The 17,970-nt window shown below is 41.7% G+C and overlaps 1 protein-coding gene and 1 long non-coding RNA gene across 3 annotated transcripts in view; both read left to right on the top strand.

The window, feature by feature from the left end:
* The first annotated feature begins 884 nt into the window (after window positions 1-884).
* RBPJ (recombination signal binding protein for immunoglobulin kappa J region) overlaps window positions 885-17,970 on the top strand; it is a 150,738-nt gene continuing 133,652 nt past the window's right edge. Inside the window, exons 1-2 of one of the 2 annotated variants that reach the window (XM_085059213.1) lie at window positions 885-1,026; window positions 3,811-3,944. Coding sequence is in view for 1 of the 2 variants with exons in the window: in XM_085059211.1 (XP_084915337.1) it covers window positions 6,737-6,750 (14 nt within the window). In the remaining variant the exon portion in view is untranslated. Of the gene's footprint in view, window positions 1,027-3,810; window positions 3,945-6,609; window positions 6,751-17,970 lie in introns of those variants that run through there. The other variant, XM_085059211.1, reaches the window with a different exon arrangement.
* Window positions 8,907-12,090, top strand: LOC146438492 (uncharacterized). The gene is made up of 2 exons (XR_014851799.1): window positions 8,907-9,283; window positions 9,366-12,090. It is a non-coding gene; the product is annotated as an uncharacterized LOC146438492 (long non-coding RNA).

Genomic DNA, 17,970 nt, shown 5'->3' with positions numbered 1-17,970 from the left:
TACATTTTGCTTATTTAATATAGCTGTATTGTGAACAGCAAATATACCTTCAGTGTTTTAAGGACTGAAGGAAAGTTTTAAACAATGGTTTGACATCCCAACAGAAACTGATTATACTAAGTTTGAACCTGCTGTTGTATGCTGATGTTTTGAAATTATTAAAACTTGTTCCATAAAGAGCAAATCTGGCTTTTTGGTCTAAACACAGCTTAGTTTTGAAGAATTGCAGAATTACATGATGATGCAATGAAACTCTCAAGTACAAACACTTGAGAAAGAGTAAATATGGCAAAAGATAAAAAAAACTGGCAAGTTGCCAAATTATGCACATGTGCAAGAAGGAATAATCTCAATAAATGAGTATGATATTCGGCAAGAAAAATCCCACAGGATTTTGAAAAATCAAATGGGATTTTTCTTGCTGAGTATTGTACTTATTTACTGAGAGGGGTATATATGAGGAGATTTTTTTAATCTGTGATAGTCAAAGCACATCAGATAGCCTCCAGTTATTATTGTGAATTTTACTCTACGTATGCCCTCCTACAAAAAAATAGCCCAGGAAAAGAAGCAGTTCTCATGATTTGCTCTTTTCTAAACCAAATCAAAGCATGTATTCTTCTTGCAGTCTAGCAATAATTAACTACTCATTTTCTCTTTACTGTGTACACTCCTACTGACCTTCATGTTAACATGCAGACGCAGCAGTAAATGAAAAGCTGTATTGGCCCTTTCTGTTGTGGCACACAACCCAAAAAGTATGTTTGCTAGTGGCAGGAAATTTTCCAGCTTCTGAGAAAGTGCTGTGGAATACACACTGTTTCTATGTGGACAATGTGCAACAGGAGAGAGCAAAAAACAAAGTTCGGGTCAAAGCATAGCACCCTGTGATCTGAGGTCTCTTTGTACATAGTGCAGACTGTGTGGGCCTTGCAAGAAAAATGGTGCAGTGCTTAAGACATTGTCTTGGAAATTAGGACTGTTGTAGTCAGTTCCATAATCCACCACGCTTTTGTCTGGCAGCAGGTAAGTAATTTAGCCTTTGAGCTTCAGTTCCATCTCTAAAATAGCCATAAGTAGTGCTCCCCTTCTTTGCAATTGAAGGTAAATACAGGAGTGTGGGGTTTTTTGATGCTCTAGAAAACATTTTTTGTTCCTGTCTGAGCGGTGTTCTTCATGGTTAGGAAAAATTGGTCTGAATTTGTGTGAGAATCAGATCTTTTGGTTCCAAGAACTTAAAATGTTTTGAAGAACCTTTTCCAAAAGAAAATAATGAGATTTCCCAAAACTTTATACTGCTGAAATATTATGTTCTGAGAATGGATATTTTATATTTTGGGAGTCAAACAGAAAACTCGTCTGTTTTTCACAACACTAATATTTTTTAGAAAATCTGCAAATTTGAGTAATTTGAAATCCAACCCAACATAAATGTTTTGTACAGCTGTACAAAAAAAGCAGAAAATTGGTCTGCTTTTGTTGCCGGCCCAGGTACTTCAGCAATTTTGTGAGACTCAGCAATTTTCATAATTTTGAATTGCTATTTCCCTTACTTTCTGTAACAATGGGTCTTCCCTTCTGACCTTGGCATGTCAGAAAGGTAACTGAAAGCCTTCTAAGAGAGCTACAGGTACTGAGCAGGGGAGGCTGGGAAGAAGTGAAAGGAGGCGAATAAGAACTTGAGATACTGCAGAGAAGAGTGATCCTCCTGTAGCTCTGGAGGAGCACTTGGAAGTAGAGTGGTGGATATGAAGAGGAGACAGCATACTGGCCAGTTGAGTGGGAGCATGAGGGACACAGGACATACATCCGTTGGAGTACAGCCTTTATAGGCTCTGCTGCGCGCAGAGCAAATTGGGATACCTCTTGACCTCTTTTCTGCTTCCTCCCCAGCAAATTGGAAGTAAACCTTTCTAAAGAAAAGTTCGTAGGCAAGACAAAGGTTATCATGAAAAGAGAGCCTCTAAAGAGGAATTATATTATATAGCTGTCCTTTGCTCTAGCCTACCTTAGGAGGCCGAACGGCATAGAATAACTTGTGCTGGAAGCAACCTCATGCTGAAAAGTATCTTTCAGGCCCCAGGTCACAGGGAAAGGTGCCTCCTGTCAGCTTCTTCCCATAATTCAGAAAGGTGAGCATCAGCAATGCCAATCAAGGTAGGGGAGGAAGGTGTTCCCATTGCTTCAGAAATGCCTGTAAGAGGAGTTCTCAGCAACTGACAACTGGATGACTCAGGCACAATTTAGGAATGTATTCTTCTACTCTGAGTGAAGAGAAACCACTATGGATATTAACCAGAAGTATTTGTTCCCTTATCTATTATATGTGACTTTTCGGGTACCAGTGATTGTGGCAGGCCAGCTCTAGTTCCATAAATCCTCACATCTACAGATATGAGGAAGGTTCATATGAAAACTGTAAGTTGTGCCATTTCTGGCTGAACAGCACCATTAGGAGTCCTCTGAAGCCTGGAAAGGAGGTAACCTTAGTAACAGAATCTTTGCTGTTTGCTTCTTTCTTGCTCTGGTTCTTACAGTCATCCTGTCAGTGGCTAACATGGGCTTGCTGGATGTTCCATATAACAAAGAATGTCTGATAGTTCAATCCAAAATCCCATGTCCCACATAAGAACCTTTGGGACATTTCTACTCCTTGCATTTTCTGTATATTTTTAACAAGGGATGTGTGATTTTTTGGCCTCTGCTGCCTGCCTGCCTATCTCTCTCTGCTTCTGGATAAAAGCAACAATGCCAGCAACAGCACTAAATGAAGGAGCCTGTAAGGAACTGTGAGGATCTGAGGGACACATTCACATACATGAAGTCTGGCAATCCTACCAATATGTCTCAGAATTCCTCCTGGTTGCTTTCAGTTGGCAAGCTTTTGGTTCATTGCAAAAACTGTTGTTATTCCTTATTACACCTAGCAGTTGTATTTTGTCTGGTAGCTGCCAGTACAGCTATTCTTTTGCTCTGACATTGCCTCTCAAATTTTTCAATCAGTAAATTTCATTAGTGTACTTCGATTTTTGTGCCAAACAATTATGTTAATTTTTTCCTTGGACAGTCTTTTGGGGAATGCCGCCAGTAAAATCCATCCAGGCCAATGACTTCCTGTTTGTCATTTCCACTTTTAGCTATTTTCACCCTTGCTTACAGCTCTTGCAGCTACTAATTGTTTCCCACATGACATCATTCCAAATGCTTTGCTCAAGTCCCTGAATTTTTGTCAGGTTGGCAAGCTGATTACGTGATTAGATAGTACAATTAATACTCTGACATATTCTACTTTGGGACTGTTCACTGTCCCCACTTTTCATTATGTCACAGTTTGCTATGATTCTTATGTGGTTTTCTGGGGAGAAAAAAAGGTAGATGGAAATTTTCCAAAGAATTCCCTGGACATTCTCATACTTCTGTCTGGGTGCATCATGATCCACATAAAATTAACTATGCCTGTTAGAAGTACCTAAATGTCAGAGAGTGACCTGCCTCTCCAGTCCAGGCAGGAAGGAGCTATCAGTTTATTCCAAAAGCTTAGATGTTTGTAATTATGCTGTCTTTTGTCACTGATTATTGACTCATAAGGACCAGGCTTGGCTAATAGAAAATTGCTGTAAACAGTACAAGAACACAAGGATGGATTTATGTAGTCAGAAAAACCATCACTCATCAGACTTGGAGAAGAGGAAAGGTGGAGAGCAAGCCTGATTGACAAAATGTGATTAAGTGAATTGTCATATCTGCATTCATTAGCAAAATTATTTAAGAGGGTGCAAAAGCATTCACACCCAGTTCTGGTCTCCACAGGTCATTGGGTGCTTATTGCTTAGAAAGGCTCCTGACAAGGCAGGCATGACAACCAGATAATGACTGCTTTGAAGAACATAAGATGTTTCCATTTGCTTCAAACTTTTGGAATCACAGAAGAGATACAGATAAAGGTAAAAATATAATTTTTCAATTGTGCCGCTCGTTTTAGTTGAATGATGCTGATGGCACTTTGTGATTCATTTGTAAGCTGTCACATCATTTGGGAACTACTTGGATTATGATCTGTATGCCCTGTTGGATCCTAGAAACTCTAAAGATGTCTTGCTTTATCCCATTTCATGCCCTATTTATCATCAGTCACTTTGCCCACCCTTTTTCAGGAATCTTCCTATGATGGCATGGTCTAGCTAAAGTTCTGATAATCTCTAAGTCTCAGAAGAACAAAATATATTTTGTTCCTATTATTTTCTGTCTTCCAGGATAAAATAAGTTTGCATGCAATTCTCTGTTAAAATTATCATGAATCTTCACAACCAGATTTTAATTCTATCCCTAAATCTATGGAAAGTTTCTCATCTCCTAGATTATTTTTCTTATCTATGTTTGTAGGCAGACAGCTCCAGTACCAGAAATGTCCATGTTAAGTGTTCTGCTGGTAGTACAGAAATGCATAACCACAAAAGCAGTTTCATTCCAAAAAGACATTTAGGACTGACTTGCTTAGGAATGTGGCTCTTGGGGCAAATATCTAAAAAAGATAGGAGGCTGCAACCACTTAATTCTTTCAGGATTCAGCAATTTTTTCTCCTCTGCAGTTTGTGAGATAAATCAAGGAAAAAACTGTGGTTCCTACTTATAGTAATGTTCTTCACTCTGTCCTGAAATAGATTCCAAGCAGGATTTTCAGATCCCTGGTACCTGAAAATAACTTCTGACATTTTAAAGACTGTGTTTGGAGTGAATAGCTGCCTTTGTGTATGAAATGCTTATGAAATTGTATCTCTACTGTATACAAGAGGCGTGTTAATATTTTTGTCTGCTTTGCTAGTTTTACCTGGATGGACATAAGATTTGTATCCTCTGTTCTGTAGTTTTAGTTAATGTACTGACTATCTTGTTACCATTAAACTTCTCCTTCTAAAACACAGTGGGGGACAGGCCTTAAAATTATCTGTGTATTTTTTATGGACAACTTCTTATGAACATTTCTGTGTTGAATGCTAGCTGTTATGTTGAAAGTCTTCCTCATCATTCTAATGGCTTTACCATCTTGTATGATTGGTGAAAACATCACAGTGATACTTCATATAAAAAAGGAATACATACACTTATATTTGCAAATATTGCACATCTGGGGAAATACTATGTTTAGTACAATGTTGCTCTGTATATTTACTGTTGTAGAAAGTGACAGGAAATTTTGGAAGAGGAATTATGTATAGGAAAGGATACCCTTGCCTCAAAAAAAGTGACAGCATAATGTCACAAGTCTTCTCTGAATGTTAGGAATCTGTCCAGTTTTTCCACTGTGATTGCATTTCATTGATCACAAGGGTCATCAAGAATCTTTGGCAGGGTTCTGTTAATTCTAATTGAACCCCCAATCCCAAATCTGAGGTCTTTACATTGTTTCTTCCCAGATGTGCTGTCTCAAAAGCAGTGGTATCACAAAATCACAGACTATACACTGGAAATAATACTTGGAGGTCATCTAGTCCAATTCCCTGCTCGAAGCAGGACTAACTCCAGAATCAGATCAGGGTGCTAAGGATTATGTGTTGTGAAGGTGTCTCAGGATTATGTGATGTCTTGTAGCTATTCCCTCCAGTTTAGGTAAGTCCATACACAGGCTTGTCACCTCTGGGGGAGCACTGCAGGATCAGTACCTATTTGTCTGAAGTGTAGGTGGAAGTATCATCATGTGTTTTGGTGCAAATCTTGCTAGACTATACCAGGAACTATGGTATTGATATCTCTGGACTTAACACCCCTGTCCTGGAGAAGAAACATCCTTACAGTAATTCAAGGGTTCACCTTTGTCCCTTTGCTGTGCATTTCTTAAACAACATAATCAATGAGTGCTAGAATAAGTCTCTATTTTCTCTTGAGAGCACCAGCACTGGGATCTACAAGCCAGTGACTGGATTCATCTGTCTTGCCAGAAGCCTCTGTTGAGCCTGCACTATTTTTGAGGAAATGGAAGGTTGTGGTGAAGTCTCAGTCTTTGCCTGAGCAGGGCCTGTTCAATGAACACTCTCATTCAAGGCAAAGAAAAGCTAGAGAGGTCTATTTGCTTTTCCCACCAGATGAAGGAGTGGTCTCCAACTGAGGGTATGGGTGGAACAGGCTTTCGAAGAGGTGTTTCAAGGGGGAGGTGAGGTGCTATTTCTGGGTGAACTGGTCAGCTGTACACTGTTTTAAAGTCTCACTGACAGGAGGGCTTTGGCAGCGGAAAGGCAACCATGCAGTGGGGCATGAGTAGTAATCACATCTCTCTCCACCCAGCAAACCAAGAGCCACAGTCATAGTTGTGCAAACTCACCAGCAAAGGAATAGGGACTGTTCAACCCAGCCTAGTCCACAACAAGAAGCGAGTTATCCCTCCAGTATGCCTCAAACAGTCGATACCATCTATTGGTCTTCAGCCCAATCAGCATTTCTATTCCTCTAAAGGAGGGCTACTAACATTTGGAAAGTCTACGCACAAGGTCTTTCCAAAGACTCTCATTTCCCTTGGGCCGGAAATCATTTTAGATGTGCCAGCTGGGACTCAGCCCCTGGGCTGATTCCAGCACCTGTGCCTAGTTTTGTGTCAGAGTGAGCTGGCTGAGCCTGTGGGACATTACAGTGTGCCCTGATGCAGGTGGTGCTTGGAAAGGTGCTGCCAGACTTCTGCAAGGAGGTGGAAAGCAACAGTGTCGAGGCTGAGTGGTGGTGAAGCAGTGATTTCCAGTTCCTTCTGATGTTTATTTCCTGGTGAGTGAGTGGCATGTTTAAGAATATTTTTAATGCTTGTGGTAGTAGCAAGAAGTGATATACTAGTTGCATTGCCAATTTCTTTTGTCTTGAACATTAGCATGTCTGTGGCTAAAGATATAGTTACCCCTGCGCTCCAAAACAGCCCCATATAACAATCTGGATAATTGCCTACTCCTAATTGTCTGGATGTAGAATAAAACATCTCATTTAGCGTTTTCTGTGTTGCTTATTTTCCAGTGAAACAAATTTTATTTGATATAAAATATGTGGTTCGGTCTCTAGAGAGCCCTGTCTTTGTATTCTTCATGCGCATTATTCTTAATAAGCAAAAAAACATGAAACAAAACCCCGAAAACAAAGCAGTAACTGAAGTTCACAGCTGAAGAATGCAGATTTTCTTTCCAGGGAAAAGTTAAAAGGGAAGACAAATTGTGTTTTGCTCTGTTACATAACCAAGAAAATTCTTTCAGAGAACAGTGCTACATTTTCCCCCTCAAAGGCACTGTATGCAACCAAAATAATTAATTATAGAATTATCCACAACCGGGAACAAGGATGGTTCATTCACCTTGTTTTACAAAAGGAACCAAAAGGGTGCTCCGTCTGTCAAGAGCAATGCAAATAACAATTGAATATTGTTTCTGAACACTGTAAAGGGGCAGAGATTTGAAAGCTCTGGGATAAGGAGGATTGTCTCCTGCACGTTGACGGCAACAGGAAAAGACTGAATGGTTTATCTGCAGTCATGGTCATAGCTTTCAGTTAAAGCCTGGTTTATATGCACAGCTCTCACCAAACATTTGCTTTTGCCATTTTCTGGATTATTTGTCAGCTTGGATTGACATTATAAGTTTTGGGCCCATGATGTAAGTCAGATGCCTAAATCTGGTCTTGCATAGGGAACAGAGTGGGGTTTTGCAGCCTAATAAGCCAGAACTTGGTCTGTCAAAGGTGTCTGCCATGAGGGACTAGAGAATTAATGAAGTCTGACTCTTACCTGTGGAGGCTGCTTTTGAGAGCTGTACTACTCCGTGGCTATTAAAAATGGGCCAGCATCGTTTCAGTGTCTTTCTTCAGCCGGGTTGCCTTTTTCACAGCTGTCTGTTAATGGCTCCTTTTCTAGCAGCTTCCTCATGATCAGCTGCTCTCAGTGCATCCTCCCAGCACAATAGGGTTGAAGCACGGGGAGATAAATGCTGTGCATCCTCTCAGGAGAGAGGAATTCTGAGCTGTTGGGAGTTACATTTCTCTGGGTGGATCTTCATGCATTGAAAATTGTGCATGAATTCACAAGCCCAGGCAGAGTTGGCACCTGTTTTCTCAGGTGTAAATACTGGTCTTTCTTCCATTACACAGTGTTTTACAGGCTGAAGAACTGAAGTACCCTTAAGTTGTGCTACTTGTCCCATGCAGATGAGGAATTGCTGAGGAAGTCAGGTGGGCTTAGATACAGGACTCCCAAAACACCTGCCCTTGAGGAAACCAACCTGTACTGCAAGCAGTTCTAGGCACTGCCAATAGTTCCCATAATTTTGCGCTGTCCCAGGTGACACCTTAGCTGTCAGCTGTTTGCCTCCCCTGATGTCTAGTGCAAGTATGCCAAGTGGTTGTGTGCCTGCGGGGAGTCTCAGCAGGCTTGTGATGCTTGGGGAACTCAGAGATGTAGTCCTCAGGACCTGTCTTCAGTGGGCTTTCCTGGACACTGACAGTATTTCTTCTACCTCAGTCTCTATATAACTGAAGTGTTAGATGTTACGTGCTTCAGCTGAAAAATGTCTTGGCCATTTTTGTGACCTCTGGGGATGTCATCCAGAAATTCTGGATCCCAGCTTGCACTGCAATTGTGAGGCTGTGCGAGCATTTGCACCAAGACACTGCTGTCCATTGTTTTTTACATTACAGAGTTTGGACACAAGTGATTTCTGAAACATTTAACCACACGCTTAAGACAAATAACTCATCCTAAAATGTACTTCTGGAAGGAGGCTAAGCAAACCTTTTATGATGTTCTTCAGAGTAGTGCATGTGCTTTAGGAAATTTCATGTACAATCTATCACTTGGTTTACCAGCACGTCTAGGTCTACTGCCAATGATTTCTTTCCTTGTCTGCTATAGAAATGGTATATTTAAATGTAGTCATAATTGCTTTTCATATTTATCACCTGAATTGAATGAACCAGTTTATTCTCACAGAATTTCGTGGGTAACTGCGGTCATAGCTCCTCAAAACAGAAGCACACACCTGTACTTCTGAAGACAATGTTGAGCTCAGCTTGCTGAAGAAGATCGTTCATCATTCTCTTCTGTGGTGTCACAATAAGTTCTCTCTGAACTTTCCTGCCTGAGCCAAGATAGACATGCTGATTGTCCTGTTTCTGCTTAGAATCTACAAGACCCAGAACTCTTTTGAACAGGAGGCTTGTGTGCCTTGCAGGAAATGCAGTTGCATACCGAGTATCTCCCTAAGCAAACTGTCAGAGGCTTGCTGGGGTCACATGGAGAGAGGATGGCTGTGTGTAAGATCCCATGGTGAGTCAGCTTGCAGGTGTATTGGGTTACCTGGTGGGAAGCTTGCTGCCAGGGTATTTGATGGCCTTTTCCTTGGCTGCAGCTTTTCTCTAGACCCATCTGATTGAACCTGTGACCGGTGTGGAAGGTCATGGAGCAGAGGGATGCTACAGTGCTAGTGCAGGCACTACCCTTGAAGAGTATGATGAGAGTGAGGCATATGCTAAAAGAGAGAAATTCAACAAGTCTTCCTCCTGGGGAAGTGTAAAAGTCTCATCAAGTCAACCCAAACTTTATGTTTTCCCTTTAGACAGCAGCCTGTTCCTCAAAGGAATAGACCCACTTCGGAAGGATGGATGCACTGCATGTGAGATGAAAAGTATAAGGTCAACAGGCCTTTAGGGAATCTAACTTGATATTTATTAAACAAATACTTATTTTAAAAATCCCTAGGATGGCATGGTAATCTTGTGATGACCTTACTGAGCTGCAGTGTATATGGCTGCTTTGTGACAAGGGTTCTGCAGGCTGCTATCTTATAGCATTAATTTTGTGAGCCTATACCTTGGCCCACTTCAGAACAAAAGAAGGCATATTTCTTTAATTTTTCAGGGTTAACAAGCTAGTGTTACTGAACAAACTGCCCTAGTATTTCCTTTGAAAATAATACATTTTTCTCTTTGCTTGGAAAAAGTCATAATGCTATTTCTGTCATGCTAAATAATTGGCCTCAGGCTCCAGTTCGGTAGGGCACTTGTGTGCTTACTACCCTCAGTAGCACTTATGCATGTGTTTAAAGTTAGATCTGAGAACCCGAGAACTGACTGAATTGTGGCCTCGGTGGTTGTGCTTTTAATTGCAGTGTAAATCCAGTTTTCCCACTGACCAGTAGATGGCGCAAACACGCCTCCTTACAGTTGTGGTCAAGTTTTGGTTTTTTTTTTTGTATGCAAGGTTAAAATGTAGCTGCCGTTGGCTCTTAGTTCAACGGTCCGGTTTGAAGGCTCTTTACCTTTGTACTGCAAGGGTAAATGACGAACTTTGACGTAACTGCACTATTTTCTTTACAAACATGTGTCGTAAACAATCGTTCTATTCCTTGAAATTCTGAGATTTAAAATTGTGTTCTCTTCTTTACACAAGGATGAAAACAAATGTTTTGAAGGTTTTGTTGTGCAAAGATATGGCAATGTGTGTTCCCTCCCCAAAAGTAGCCAATAGTTAGGTGTTTACAACATGCATGGGGATGCAAAGGATCCAAGTTTTATTCCCTGGTAGTCTTCCATGTGCTTGTAGAGTGTACCAATGACAAGATCACCTTACTTGCCTTTGGGTCACCTTCTCCAGTTCTCTCCTGTGAAAGTTGTTGTCACTTTTATACATTTATTGATGCACCAGACTTGTACAGACTACATGAGTGGCCATGGTTGCCGGCCACATTTGCTCTCTGCCCACACTTCTTGCTTCCTGTTATCACTTCATGTGATGTACTTACCTATGGAGAGTGTGATCCTCAAGTCAGTCACTGAGTATTGCCTGTTCCAGGGAGTAAGAGCTTTTTCTTGAACACATAGGTTCACATAGGAATATTGAATCCTCAGTTTCCCTTTAGCCACAACCACGCTTCTGTATGTTGTTCATCACATCAGCTCCTTAAGCATGCTCTGCTTTGTCCCCACTTCTTGGAGCTCAGCTTGGCAGTGTGAGTCCCGGAGCAGGATGTGTTCTTACAGGCAGTGTGGTGCAGGTGCAAGAGCCATTTTCTGCCTTACAGCGAGGCAAACAGCTCCTTGGGTGCAGAGCCCAGGGATGATGGGGAGCTTCTGCTTGTCACATAGACCAGATATGGTTTGTCTAGTTGAGTGTATCTTGCCCTTGTGGAAGCAGATCCTACTATTCAGCCTTGAATAAAAGGTAATGGTAATTCTATTCTGTTTTATTTTAGAGTGGGCAAGCTTCCTGAGATGGTTGGAGAGGTAAAGTTAGTTGGGTGGGGAAAAGACAGGAAAAGACAGCATATTACTATAAAAGGAAACAGCTTGGCTAAAGATTAAAAAAACTAAACAAGCAATCATCAAACCCCAGCTCTTTCTCCTCAAACTTTTAAAAACTGGAATGGAGGAATAGATGTGAGCCTACTTTCTCAGATATAGAGGGAGTGCCTCAGCTGCTGGGCTTTAGTTTAGCACAGGGGTCTGTGTGTGCCACCATCTGTCATTATCTGCTTGTGATATCCAAAACTTCTCTGAGTGGGAGGGAGCACAGAGGAATTCCTGGCTGGATTGGTGTGACTTTCTGCTCTTTTTGAAGCTGTTACATGGTTAAAACGAAGATGGTAATACTGAGTGCAGAGGGGGTAAAAGATTTAAGCTGGTGTAAACCGAGAGCAGCTCCTTTGCAGACAATGAAAGTAACCAGACTCTACAAACATGTAAACCAGTTAGAGTTTGGCTCACTTTCTCCAAAAGTACATTATACAGAATCTAGGCATTACTTTAACCTATTCCATATTTTGGAGGAGCAATGTGTGTTGTCTATTTCAAAGGTTGCTCCAGCTTCTCTCTCATTTGCAGCTTCATGATGCCCTCAGACCTCATCTCCAACACTGCCTCCTACGTGGTGAGCAGCATGATTCAGACTGGACTTCTTGCTGCCAGATTTCTACAGCCTGTGGCAGTCCCACTTTCTTTACTTTCCATTCAGTTCACTGACAATTCTACAGCAAATATTCCTTTGGCTCCTGCTGTATCTACCTTTGCCTTTGAATATTTTTGTTGGCTTACTGTGTTTTGAATGAAATGTAAATTTCTCAGTGCTTTTCCAGCCAGTGTTTGTGTTTTGTTCATTGTACGTGTCTTGACTGTCCAGCACCCTCTAACTTCACCCCTGTAATTGTGGTATTCCTCTGTTTATGGTTTTCTTCATATCCTTCCCTGTTCCCAAAGGGATGTTCTCCTCACAAGATGATCGGTATTATGAACTCTTGAAGCCTCTGCTTTCACCCTACTCCAGGCCTTCCCTGAAGAGCTGGTCATTTTTCTCTAAATATGCCATTTTATGATATGGAAAGAACTGCTTTAAAATAAACATATTGCTCCTGGGAAGATATAAAACATGGCTCAGACTGCACAGGCTCCTCAGGAGCATGGATTTTGACATAAGCACCTCATGAGGCAGCTGGAAACACCTACAGCATGCGGTGTTTTAGAGCAAACCAACTGTTCAGTGACATGCTGGCCTCTGAGGAAAGCTATGCATACTGTTAGCCAGAGGTATCTCAGGAGGACTGAGAGTCCGTCTGCTATTTGGCTCCTTGCAGACAGCAGATGTTCCACAAGAAGGTGAAACATGCAATAAATGACTGCATTTACTTGAAGCAAATGAGAGCTCAAGCAAAGGCAGTGGTCCAGCCAAGTATGTTTACTGCTCTGGGAATGCTTTTGTGCTGATGCAGCATCTTTCACCCAAAATCTCTGAACATTCTGAAAACATTAAGAAAGATAGGCTAATGCCAGTGTTTGCAGATGTATTTGAGCCAGGTTTTGGATGCTGCCATTCATACAGCCTGCATTGAGTTTGGTACTGCTGTGGCTGCTTGGCCAAGCATTTCCTTTACTGCATAGATGGTTTCTGCAGCTGGTGCTGAGCTCATGCTGACGCAGTTACATTGGTAGTAGGACCTGAGCAGGCTACTGCATGGCTAGCTCAGGTAGGTACACATGAGCTGTGGTCACTTTCATATAAAAATACATTTGTCCTATTTTTAGGAGGCAAAAACATCTATGACCTGGACTGAAGACAAAAGTTCAGTCCCAAAGTTACATTTCTCTTTTCTACTGCTGCTTCTTAGAGGAGAGAAATGGGAAAAGTGAAATATTGTGTAGATTGTCACTAGTGAGAATAGGTTCAGGCTATGTTGTGCCATGTCCAGCTGCTGAGAGAATGCTCAGATAATGTCTAATACAGGGAAATGTCTAGTGACCAGAAGGGAGAGAAATTGTCTCTTCATGTGTGTGCGTATTTTCCTCATGAACCAGCAGATACATCTTTGGATGCTTCTTTTGAGATGCAGCAGTCACTTGTTAGTCTGCAGTGACATACAGAAAAGGACTGTATCTTTAGCCGACAGGAGGGCGCTAATGCAAGGATTTCACGTTTTTCTGGAAAAGAACATGCTGCCAAATAAATATCACCTGGTTCTGAGTATGTGCCAGGAGTTTGGTGATGAGTTAACAGCCAGAAGAGCTGCATTGCGCTGAATAGTTTCCAGCAGAGCCCTGGAGGCTGATGGCTCCAGAATGATTGGAGGATGGCTCTTCCTTGCCAAACAATCCACAGACAATTGTGGTGGGTGGCTCCACCCCAATGGTCTGGTGGTCCTCTATTCATTTTTCCTCAACATACGAAAGGGGACAATCTCTTAAAATTCTTGAAACAGACAACCAGTTCATGTCCTTCCAACTGGCACACATTTTACTGAAAAGCTCTTGCTTGTTCCCCTCTCCTTTGCTTAGCTTACTCCTGGTGGTTTTCTGCGGACATTTTCCCCAGATGACCTTGCTAAAGCCACAGTGAAACAGAAGGCAATACCCGTGTTCTACTTTGAGTCCCTTAACTACAAAATGTTTTCAGTCTGTGGAGAGGGTTTTTTCCTCTCTCTTTCGTTCTCTCTGCCCCTTGGCTTCCCACAGTGACAGCCGTATCTGTTTGATTTGAGGGAAGCTTTTTGCATGTGCTACGAGTGGCTCCTTCTGCTAACAATTTGTTCTCTGGAGCCTGTTGCTGCACAGTATAAATAAATTTCACTGTTTAGTACTTTCCTATTTTGTTCCCCTGCTGCTGGCAGTGAGTTGACCTACCCTGTTTTGTTTTTCAAATTTATCTTTCTTTGCCCTTCTTATATGAGACAAAGTCACAAGGATTAACAAGGATGCATTATTGATGCATACTTTTTTGGTTGTCTTGTGCTGCACTAAAAGTTCTGCATAAAATGGGAATTAAAATGCAGATTACATTCTGGAACAGTATTCAGTTTGGTTTTAGGATGAGGAATAAAACTTTATCCCACTTCAAAAAGTCTAATGGTGTGTATTGAATAGGTACAGTCTCCATATAAAAAGAATTTTTCACTCATCCTGCCACATAAAGTCAGTGTTTTTATAAACAGTCTTCATTTGGCCTATTCCGTGCAGTATGCTCCTACAATGACCAGGGTGTTTACCACATCGGACCTTGCTTTGCAGTGGTGAATGTAGGTACTGGAAGTTCTCCAGTCATAGTACTATGCATGCCCCTGCAACCTCCAGCTAAGAGTATGGTAAATATTTAGAGTGGCTGAGCCCAGTTTGGGCTCTGTGCTGTTTTAACTAGATTGTTCCTGCCTGCTTTAAAGCTGGCTTAGGCATTTATCCACCACACCAGAATCACTGCAGAGCACACGTACCCCTAATTGGGTATGATGAAGGCCACAGTCATGTTTTCCATGGTTCCAGGCCTGAAGTTTAGAGTGCTTGAGGTTGTTTTTACTGTGTCAATGTGACTACTTGTGGATTTTAATACAGAGAAAAACAGTAACCAGCTAATGAAGTCAGTAAAGTGGTTACATTTGCCTACTTTCTCGGAAATTATCATCATTCTCATCTTCCTTGGGATGAATGAAAGAAATCTATCAATCTAGACAATATTATTTCTGTATATTTTTGTATCTTATTATAGCATAAATAGATTTTAAATAATATAAATCAAATGGGTTTTGTTTTCTCTTCCACTGACTTCTTCTAAGTGAAGAAGGACACCTCCATGCACAGGGTAAAAAAGGCAAAGAGAAACTAAGCCATTACCATTTGCATTTTACAAACCAGATCTTGAAAAAAATATTACTTGAAGGAGGGGAAATTTGTCACCTTAACATTGCAAATTATGTGAAACCAGTATGTCCTCCCACCACAGCATATGTTTGTGGTGGGTAGGCGGGGGAGATGCAGGGAAGAGGTGACGGTATAAAAATACCTTGTAAAAACAAATGTTTGGCTAGAGGAGAGAGTTTGTCACTTCAGCTAGACTAGAGGGGGAAACCAGACAGACAGGGGGTGGATGGGGGCGTGGGGGGAGGAACTTAAGTCACTTCAGCGAGGTAAATAACTTGACAGTGTCTCAGAAATAGCAGTCAACTAATTAGCTGGAAAAGATCAGATATTAAACAAGTAGGTAGCCTAGAAAGTTAAGAAGAAGGAGTAAAAGATATTTAAATAAAAAATGAAGACCTAAGGAGAGTTAAGCATGTGGCAAATACCAAGCAGAAGGGTGACAGGTAGAAACCTCAAGATAAAGTGCTCAGTCTTGCCAGCAGCCACTCTTCCTGCATTTTCATGAGCTGAGAAGTATGATTTTTCTCGTTTATCCTTCTAATAGACATGCTAAGACAAATACAGACCAGGGGCTCTATATGGTAACATAAATGCAGCTTTGTAATGCCCTGCTAGCACAGCTCTCTCCCTCCCCATGCCATATGGGACAGTTTGTACACTCCACAGCAGCCAATACAGTGCAAGTGCACGCAGACGCCAACATGACCGCCCACAGTGGCGGCCAGGGTGGAAAATACCAGTTTGCCTTGTCATGCTCATGGGCAGTTTGTATGCTGTGGTGGGAGACTGACATGCCCACATCGTGAGACCTGGAGGGTGCAGGAGCTGCCGGGAGGAAGGGCCGGGAGGGACAACACTCAGTGCCCCTGCACAGTTCCGGCTGGCAGTAGCAGCTGTTCTAGTCTTCTTCCTATGTGTGATAATTATAGTTTTAATTCGGTTTTAATTGACTTGCTTCAGTGGACAAGAAGGCGCCCAGCCCAAGGATGAGTGGGTGATTTCATGAGAAAAAGAGAGAGCAGGGGAGACAGCAGGCTGGTGAGGTGCCCTTTACATCTGCTAATCTGTTATCCACACATAGCCTGTTTTATAGACAGCTTCAGTTGCTGCTTTCCTTTCTACTTCTCCTCATTACTTGTTGCTTTAATCTGGGGAAATCTGAAAGTGATTTGAATGGAGATCTCAGTGAACAGAAGGTGTTTTGCTAAATCAGACAAAACCTGGTTGCCTGCTTCCTCTCTTCTTTCACTAGGAAGTATGTCTTTCTCCTGCCTCAGTGGTGACTTTTGGGGATGGGGATAGGTCAATCTCCCTCCCCCATGGTGTGGGACCTGCAGAGTGTTTTAGCTGAGTAGGCAAGGCTTTGGTGCTGCGTGCAATGGGTCTGCCTCTCTCATGAGGGCTTATGCCAACCAACTCTGTGCTGACAGGCTGGCTGGTGGGGCTTCTGAGTGGCAGGCATAGGACTGCTAAAGGTGCAGACCAGTTTTCAAGGGTGACATATGCTGTGGAAGATCCTTGGTTCTCAACTTGCAGTCAAGGACAGAAGATTTAGCTCTTTTCTCCTCCTCTGACCTAAAGCATATTGCTGAGGTCTGTTGTGCAGGATGAAACTTTCCACTTGTAGGTGTTCGCACAAATTTGGCTATATCTGGCTATCTTCATATGTTGGTATACAGTCATTTCATACTTGCATTCCACTGAAAAACAACGTGTATTTTCCCCTTTCAACAAATTTCAAAGAAAATACAGCAGCAAAACATTGTTAGAGGGATGTTGCATTCTCCAGTCAGGAAACTGAAAGCTAGAATACCTTCTGAGCCCCTGTCTGTGCAGCTGCGTGGTTGCTTTGTTCTCCAGGGCTGACTTAGAGTAGCTGTGGGGATTAGTAGTCTGATTTCCTTGACTTACATGCATGTAATATTAAGGAAATATTTTGGTGGAAATCTAGCTTTTACATTTCAGATTTGTTTCGTTGCACCAGTTGGTGGAATGAAACTGCCATCACAGCAGCTGCCTGAATATCATGTAACGCAACATGCCTTGATGCCTTGTCATATTTCAGTGTTTGCTCACAGCATGAACAGTCCCAAGCATTGTGTTGGCTTTTTATGAAGGTCCAGTGTTAGTGAAATAGAGAAGATCTTTTTTCCTTCACTTTCTCACAACCCCCCAAGTTCTCATGCCTTTCCACTATCCCTTCCACTGATCCACCCTTTACTGTGCAAGTGCTTGGGGGTGCTTGCACCGTGATAAGCAATGAAGTACAGAAAGCCATTGCAGATGCTTCTGCATGTGTCTTCCTGAATATACTGAGGTCTTCCTGCACATAGTAAGCACATAACACTATAATAACTGAAGAGTGGATGGTTTAAACAGTCAAAGCTAAGAGGTTTACAGTTAGCGAAAAACTTTTTTTGCTGGGGATCTTAAAACTAAACCCTAAATGGAAATTTCATGGAAATTTGGTACTTGTGATTAAACTTTTTGTGGAGTTTGTTATGTGTAGAATGCAATTTCTGATTAAAAAAAAAGAGAGAAAGAGAAGTATACTGTAGAATATTCAATAACCTGATCATTAGGTGATCACTGAGATGTACAAGACCAAGTTGTAAGTTCTCCAGATGAATAAGAAGAAATAGAAATATGAATTAATCTCTCCAGTATTGTAGATAAGTGTCTTAACTGTTGGAATTTTGAGGAGGATGCGTGAGTCTGATTTCTGTGGTTTCTTTGTGTGAAAACTCTCAGAATCTTCATCCAGTTCTAGAATTCCTCTTTTTCACTGGGACTAAAAGCTTATGTTTTTGCGAAATGGAAACCCTGTTATCCAGCCAGATA

This window comes from Lichenostomus cassidix, chromosome 4 (genome assembly GCF_008360975.1).
Source record: "Lichenostomus cassidix isolate B80296 chromosome 4, HeHo_3.0, whole genome shotgun sequence".
NCBI lineage: Eukaryota > Metazoa > Chordata > Aves > Passeriformes > Meliphagidae > Lichenostomus > Lichenostomus cassidix.
The sequence above is the reverse complement of the archived record's forward strand: the minus strand, read 5'-3'. Positions and strand labels throughout refer to the sequence as shown.